Raw genomic sequence first — 8,610 nt, forward strand, 5'->3', positions numbered from 1 at the left:
GATTTCCACTAGAACCTTGGTTCGTTTGATTACTCTTTCTAAAAATTATATGGTTATGATATATTTCTATTTAGCAGTAAAGCATTGCTTGATGTATGTACCATCTATCACATCAGTAAAAGAGAAATATTGTCTTATCAAGTAACAATTGATTCTTACAGCTAACGTTGTCTGAAGCAGATATGGCGTTACTTAACTTAGTAGCCTATACTGGTGATAGCACTCATCTGACTTCACAAGAGGTTGCTAATGTCACTAACCAGCTTGAAGGACTCGCTGCCTATGCTGTTGATGATGTTAAGGTTTGCATTCTGAATAGGAAAAAATTGTCAGCAATTAAACGAACTCCTAGCACTACCAATTGTTACCCATTTAAAAGGGATTTTTATCAACTATTACAGGACTTCTTATTCAAATATAAACCACACAGACAAAATTATGAGATTATGCTATGTATTTTATGAACTCAAATGCATTTTGCTCCAAAACAAACATCCAGAGCTGCATAGGTTTTCTATGAAATAGTATTTAGTAATTTTGAATGTCTATCAAGTTATTCAAAAATATCAGTGTACCATCAAGTAAAAATGAGTAAGATATCTCATTTATAACCAAATTACTTCAGTTGTAATAATGACTGCAAGATATAGTGTGCCTTTATTCATTTTAGGCTGCCAGTCTTTTCTAACGAAATTTCTTTATTTTTTTTTCTTTAGATTGCCAAGGATTTAACAATGGTCATAAGTAACTTACTAGAAGCTAGAGAAAACGTTTTGATAGAAAGTAACCATAACAACCATTCCAGTGAAAGGTAAATCTAATACATAGTTTTTACCTTCGTGCGTAAAGAATTTATTATCAACCTAGTAATACTTATTACACTATATGATGTTTTGAAGTAGTGGTATGAGATATTTCATTTTACTTTTAGATTAGTCGAAATGCTTCATGAGTACACTACAGATGTGCCCATGACATCAAACTCTAATACTACCATAGAAACAAAGAATATCAATGTAATGGTTGTCAACCATTCCCTTTCTGACAATACAGAGGATTTCCATTATAAACCATTCCTCTCTGACAACAAGACCGTTGAGCAGGTAAACCAAGACTTAATTCTACGTTGATTTTTATTTTTTCTACTAGTATTTGATATAATTCCACAATGAAATATATTCTCGCACTTTTTTATTTCTTATATACCTGATGACTTCCTAGGTAAAGGTTGTGTCAAAAAGTTTACAATGTTTATAGAAATGACGATGCTGATGCGGCATTGTCTGCTTTTACAACATAATATATAGCTGTGTGTCATACTATTAAGGCAGATAAAAAAAATCGATGAAAATTCATAACCTACTATTTTTTTTACAGTGGCTTTGTAGTTGAAATTTATTGAGTTAGCGAGAAACAACTATGATATATAGCTGGTCACTTCCGGTTTGATTATTCGATACCAATTATTATATGTTACCTAAAACGGGTTTCTTTCACCTTGTGTCAAAATGCTTGTTTATAATTAATCCACGGACATTACTTACTTCTTAGGGAGGAATTAGCATGTTAGTACCAGGCAAAGTCATGCAGCAGGCAAACGAAGAAAATGTACGACTTCACTTTATAGCTTATAGAACTTCAGCATTTTTCATCCCAGAGATGGAAGTACCAGAAGAAGTTGTCATGAAACAAAGGGTTATTACAGCTGAAATAAAAGGAAAGACAGTACAGAATCTCACAACTCCTATTGTATACCAAGTCAAGAATATTGAGGTACGTATATCAGTAATGTATATGCTCCTGATTCATTTGTCATTTAGTCTTGTAGTATCAATATTCAAATCTTTTTACCAAATTTTTATTTTAGTACATTTTATTTTTGTTGTTTGCTTAACTGATATGCTTTAATTCAACTGATCACAGAAAAACTGCAATACATGTCTTTCATGTGTTTTTGCTACCAAAAGAAAAAAGAATGTTTTTGCGGGTAAGAGTAATCAACGGAACCAAGATTCTAGCGGAATTCAAAAGAATGTAATCCAGAGACAAAAACCAGTCATGGAAAACATACAAACACAACAAAGAACATAAAATAACCAAAATTATACATACAAAGAAAGAAAAGTAAATGAGGAACACATGAAACCCAAACTCGAACAAATATATACCATTTCATATTTAATGTCGAAACACATGCTTACTATAGGATTTTATATACATATGATGAACTAATTCTTTGGTCCTAAATAAATGTGCTGCTTATATATTTCCTGTTGTTTGTTAATGTGTGAAATGTCAAAATTTGTCTTGTATAAAGATACAGAAATTAGTTTTGATGTATATAATTATGGTGAATATGCATGTATTATGATTGATGTATTTTTCCTTGATATAAAAATTATCAAAAATAAAAGCACTTTAACTTTTTACATGACTTTTTTTTAGAATGGAAGAAACCACACGTGTGTTTACTGGAATGATACAAGTAAGAATTCATAATGATTGATTAAGCATTACAATATATATATATATATATATAAAAAGCACCAATTTCTGTATGTTTTACTTCGTTTATGCTGTTCTTGTACATGTATTCGGAACCAAGAAAGGTAGAAGTCATCCAGGATTTCTAACCATCAAACTTAAAATAACCAGAGGTATAATGACAGTTTTGCTGGGCATTTCGAACACGTATATTATTATAATTTCTCTCAATGAATTTTGCATACTTAAATTCAGTATATGTAATTTTGTAATTTCTACAGACTGGTCGACTGAAGGAGTGTTCACAACTTCAACTAGTGGCGACATGACGGAGTGTTACACTACACATCTAACTAGCTTTGCTATCCTAATGGTTAGTTCAAATTAAATGGTCGTTGTCTACTCGAATAATAGCCACGAGTAACGACTAAAAGAAAGGAATGGAAATTCTAAAATTAAAAATAAAATTAAGAGATCGGTAATGACCTTTTATAATATTATAGTAATCGTTCGAAATTTTCTTATCAAAACGAATATAAATGTCTTAATGAGATATTGAAATCCTACACAGAACAACAAATTTTGAATTTGGACGCTTACACTGGGTCCTAGTGGCAAAGGTTGAAATTACAAGGAAACTGTATCAGATATTGCTGAATAAACACGTTTTATATGTCCTAAAAACAAGCAAAAGAAAAAAACACCAAATGTTTAAATTATACAATTTTTATAGCAAATCAAATTCTTTTTACGTGTGTAAAAAGTTTAATATCTCATTAGAGAGTAATATTTAAAAACAATGTGTATGTGTAATTAAGCATTTTCTTTTTATTTATTAAAGAATGATTATATTATACCTTGTAGGATCCTGTCCCATCATACACACTAGATGATATTCACGACAGAGCAATGACCTACATTTCCTACATTGGCTGTGCTGTCTCCATTTTCGGTCTGGCCGTTACTATTGTCACATACAGTATGTTCAGGTGAGAGGCTTTTTTACACGAAAATGATGCATTTGATACTCATTTTGGTATCAATCAAGTTAAATAGAAAGGAGAAAAGCTATGATACAAATGTTACACTTCACTTTCACTTCATAATTTAAAACTATTTCAGGTCACTGAATAGAGAGAAATCAAGCCGAATTCTCCTAAACATGTGTGTATCAATGCTTCTAATGAACGTGTCATTTCTAATGATGGCGGAAACAACTAAATCAGAGGGTCACGGAGTCTGTATGGCTATTGCTATACTTTTACATTACTTTCTATTGGCTTCATTAATGTGGATGTTGACGGAGGCTATCAATATGTACCATGCTCTGATTACGGTATTCACCACATATTCATCACAATTTATGCTGAAAAGATGCATTATAGCATGGGGTATGTATGGCTTTTCTACATAAAACGTTTTCATTTCAAATGTTGAATTAGTCACTCGGTTTCATTGCCTCGATTTACGGTGATTTACCAGAGTTGAAATTATTGATGAAAGCTTATATTACAATTTCTGAATATTCCAACGTGAAGGTATTCAATAACTCATGAAATATTTTAACCACTTGAAAAATCATCTGGCAAAATATTCGTCACATTTTATCCCTGCACCTGATACCATCAAATGTGATATCGCATTCATCTGATGATTTATATCGAATTGGAAAACTGAAAAAAAATTACATCTTCAAACTTTCAATGAAGAGTTCTTAATTATTAATAATTTCTTGTTTTAATTATGATTCCTAACAATACTAGTAAATGGTCACAATGTCAGAGCTCCCGTGTCCACTTATGTACGAACACAAGTGGACATAGGTACTATGACATTGTGAGGATGCTAAATAGCAAGATGAACAGTTCAATGAAAAGGGGGATCTATTTTTTAAGCAAATGTAATATCCTCGTTAATATCTTCCTTTTAGGTTTACCAGCAATCGTTGTTGCTATAACTATGGGTGTTAACAAGTTGGACAACTACAATACAAAAACAGATTTGTAAGTATGAAATACAAGCTGCCTGCCTTTCTTTTCAAATAGTATTAAAATTTATGAATAAATGTATCTTCATTCATTTGTGTAATTATAAGAATACGTAAGAACATATTCCTATAAAAATTATCAGAATGAAGAAAATTGCAGTCAAGAATTTATTCAACTTTCTTTGTCAGGAAGTCAGTACAAATGTCAGTGATAGTGGTCAAGTAATGAAATTTGTCAAAATAATTAATGTAATTCTAATGATAATATTTCATGCCATTTTACCTTCATATCATTAAAACAATTTTTTTTTCTCCACGTTACAACCTCCTTTTTATGACCTAAATGCATTAATGAGAAACACGTGATCCTTTCATAAACTTTTTTAGTCCAGGCTACTCTAGGTATATCTAGAACTGTCTTAACTGTTTTTCATGTCCTGTACATACATTATTAGCATTTATTTTATAAATACTAGTAAACATAATTCCACTTAACATTACTGACAAATTAGGCCCGATAACTAGATTTTTCTTACATATATTATTTCAGCTGTTTCATTTCTCATGCAAATACAGTGGCTTTCTACATAGCACTTCTGGGACCAGCTTGCTGTATTCTTATAATTAACACTGTCGTTTTCACTCTTGTTGCAAGAGTTATACTGAAGCCAAAATTCAGAGGACATCCCAACGGAGGAAGGCGGGAGAAAGTTACTCCGACTCAAGTTCGTGGGGCATTTACAGTGATGGTGCTTCTAGGCGTCACGTGGGTTTTTGGACCTGTCGCTATCAATGAATCTAAAGTGGTGTTCAACTACTTATTTGTAGTATTTAACTCTTTACAAGGATTTTTAATATTCATCTTTCGGTGTTTAATAAATACTGAAGTAAAACTGGCCTGGTTATATCTTATGAAGACCGGCAAGTTTAAACGAAGGAGAGGACCAATCAAGTCCACTACAGACTCTTCATCCTCGTCTAAAGCTTTACATGACTCTAAAACACATCATTGTGTTACCGACAGTACAATCGACACAAATAGCCCTCGGACTTCGTTGGCGAATGGACGAGACAGTAATGGATTTCCTCAATTTGATAAAACAAAAGAAAAAGGATTCAATAATTTTTCAAAAATTTGAACAGACGGCAAATGAATCTTTTTGTTCATTCTCTTGCCATGGGTAAATGAACTAGGTTTCCCATCATTACCAACAGTAGATTGATTACTGCAAGACAACGAGTCAAGGTTTATTTGGAGACAGGTTGCGATAATTAAACTGTTTGAGTAAGCAGTGATCCTTTTAATGGATTTAAAATTCTTATCGATGGTTTTGATAATATATAAATATGTTAAAAGTTGATATAGTTGATAGTTTGTGATAGTTACAAATGTAGAAGTAATATGGTAATAGCCCTTTGTATGGGAAGGGCATGTCCTGAACTAATATAAATTGACTTACAATGTCAATCCGTGAAATAGATTGAAGAGTATTTTATTTTAACTCTATTTTTCCAAGTCCCTGTTCAGCATACATGTGATATTTTGTATAATATGTGTCCCGTTGTTTTTTGTACCTAATATTTATCTTTCCAGCTTCGTTGTAAATAGCATATCTAATATATTTTAATTGATAGCTATGTAATTCCTACCATTATCATAAAATCAATTAAAGCGTACCTAGACATTCAACATTAATTGGATCTATCTGATTACTTATAATATTCATATTCAATAAAATTTAAAAAAAAAGGATTTTGGATGTCATGTCCCGCTGTATTTGTTGAGGAAGCACATTGTTGATCTGGTCAGTTGTAGATACTCGAGTGAAATCAATGGTTTGCTTTGTTTTAATATACAAACAGTCCTATAATCGCATATTGCAAAAAAAAAACCCACCAATTTACATACTTTTCTTCCATTTTCATCCTTTCAATATAAAAATGAGGCATTAAAAATCATTTTGATTTTGAATTAGAAAAGGCATAAGTATTCATACAAAATTAGCATTGACTTTAGACGAGTTATAGAAATAAACGATGTTAGCGTGTATCAGTCGGTAAAAAATATTAGAACTAAGTATTGAAATTAATCATAAAGCTACCTAATACTTTTATCTTTTGACAAATGCATTATCTGTATATAGATATGTTTATCTTTAGCTTCTTTTTACATTTTATAACTATGTCTACAAGTGACTTATTGTTTTGCAATTTCATTTCATCGTAACGTTTATATTGTGTACTTCATCGTAACTTCTATTGTGTACATGTTCATTGCTCATCGATCAAATTTCGTTGTTTTAATTCATGTTTATACTTTTGTTTTAGTTCCAGTCATTATATAAACCAGCATGTGATGAAGTTTTAATGAATATAACATTTTGTAAAACCTTGTCTTAAATTATTTTGTAAATACGGGCTAGCTTTCTTCAACAATACATAAGCCAAAAAATATATATGTTTCCTACTACCCTACTTATCCTATTTTTTTTGTGCCTTCCCTAAACAGTTTATGGCAATTTCGGCTAAAGTACTGTCAAAGTCTAGATTATTTCACTATTAACTCAATGTAAAATATAATTTTGAAAAATAAATTGGTTTCATAACTGTTGGCAGGAAACACGACTATATTATTCTTTATTTTTATTTCTTAAACTGGATATTTTAAAACATGAATTGGCATTTTAATGAAAATGTTTAAAATTGTCAAAATTTGCAGTTTCAATTTAAAACAGCTTGATAAAGTTGCTCATATTGTGAAAATATTTACAGTAATTTGTGGGAGGGGTTGTCCGTGCAAGACTCCGTTTCAGATCAAGGACAAACGGTCCGCTATGAACAGTCATTACATAGAGAACTAAATAATTTTTATTCTGGTTAAATTTGTTGAATGGTATTTTTATAAACTCAACCCATACCCCATATTTTACAATGTATAAATCAATGCAATCTTCTGCATAATTATTGTGTAATTATGGTCTGCATTGTTGTAGCTTTTTTATCTTGCTCTCTCTATCTCTCGTTTGTGTTTTCACACAATGAATCACCTTTTAGAATAAAACTTCAGCTTACTTAAAGTTATAATAAATGATTACATTTAGGTTTCATCGATACATTAAAAGAGATAGTCTACTGTAGGAAATTCCCTCTTCGTCACAGCTTCATTAGCTTACACACGCATAGTTACTTTAGCATAGGTCATGTTTTGTTGTATTTTTCACATTTTTTTGTCTTCCTTAGTTGCTAAATATAAATATTAATTTGAACTGGGGCCAGTTATTACTTTGTTGAATGGTTGGTCCCAGAAAAAGATACAAAGAGAATTAATTTTAATTTTGTGTATATGTGAGATGTGTTGTTAAAAATCGTAAATGTCTTTTTTTCATAAATAAATGTATTTCCTTACTTAGTGTCAAACTAAAGATATGTTATTGGTATAAAACGGATATGAGGCAACCTCAAAATAAGAGAGTAATGTGGATGGTATGTCCATAACAAAAGAGAGCAATGCTGATAATAAGTACATAAAATGAGAAAGCAATGTTGATGGTATGTCCATAAAATAAGAGAAGAAAAGTTGATAGCATGGCCATCAAATAAGAGAGCGATGGTAATGGTATGTCCATAAAATATGAGGGCAAAGAGTAATCAAGGGAACCAAGGTTATAGCGGCGTAATCAAAAGAATGTACTGTAATCCAGTGACAAAGACCAGACATGGAAAACACACACTCACAACAAAGAACACAAAGTAACTAAAATCATACATACAAAGTAACAAAAGTGAATGAGCAACTCGGACTACACTAAAAACTGGGAGCATGGACCATGTGCACCGGTAGGGTCAGCGTCCTCTGCTTTTCTAGAAACACCCGCCGAATTGCTCATATAAAAATCAAGTCCGGGGTAGACGAAAGAGGAAAGGAAAACTATGGTATGTCCATAACATATGAGGGTGATGTTATTGACATGTCCATAAAATAAGCCAGCAATGTTGATGGTATGTTTATAACATAGGAGAGAGATATTCATGGTATGTTCATAAAATAAGAGAGCAAAGTTCATGGTATTGACATTTATCACAAAATTTGTTGTATACAACAAATAGTGCGTTAGGGTAATACATTTTTGAAATAATAC

The 8,610-nt window shown here is 31.5% G+C and overlaps 1 protein-coding gene across 4 annotated transcripts in view; it reads left to right on the forward strand.

The window, feature by feature from the left end:
• Nucleotides 1–7,868, forward strand: part of LOC148626833 (uncharacterized) — a 34,599-nt gene extending 26,731 nt beyond the window's left edge. For all 4 annotated transcript variants that reach the window (XM_088546524.1, XM_088546606.1, XM_088546369.1 and 1 more), the window contains 10 exons: nucleotides 162–302; nucleotides 717–811; nucleotides 932–1,103; nucleotides 1,552–1,773; nucleotides 2,446–2,485; nucleotides 2,766–2,857; nucleotides 3,349–3,473; nucleotides 3,607–3,875; nucleotides 4,415–4,487; nucleotides 5,022–7,868. In XM_088546524.1, coding sequence (XP_088402650.1) covers nucleotides 162–302; nucleotides 717–811; nucleotides 932–1,103; nucleotides 1,552–1,773; nucleotides 2,446–2,485; nucleotides 2,766–2,857; nucleotides 3,349–3,473; nucleotides 3,607–3,875; nucleotides 4,415–4,487; nucleotides 5,022–5,610 — 1,818 coding nt within the window. In that variant the 3' untranslated portion in view covers nucleotides 5,611–7,868. The remainder of the gene's footprint in view (nucleotides 1–161; nucleotides 303–716; nucleotides 812–931; nucleotides 1,104–1,551; nucleotides 1,774–2,445; nucleotides 2,486–2,765; nucleotides 2,858–3,348; nucleotides 3,474–3,606; nucleotides 3,876–4,414; nucleotides 4,488–5,021) is intronic.
• Nucleotides 7,869–8,610: the final 742 nt, after the last annotated feature.

Source organism: Perna viridis, chromosome 1, assembly GCF_037379345.1.
Source record: "Perna viridis isolate PV_CMFRI_1.1 ecotype Kerala chromosome 1, ASM3737934v1, whole genome shotgun sequence".
NCBI lineage: Eukaryota > Metazoa > Mollusca > Bivalvia > Mytilida > Mytilidae > Perna > Perna viridis.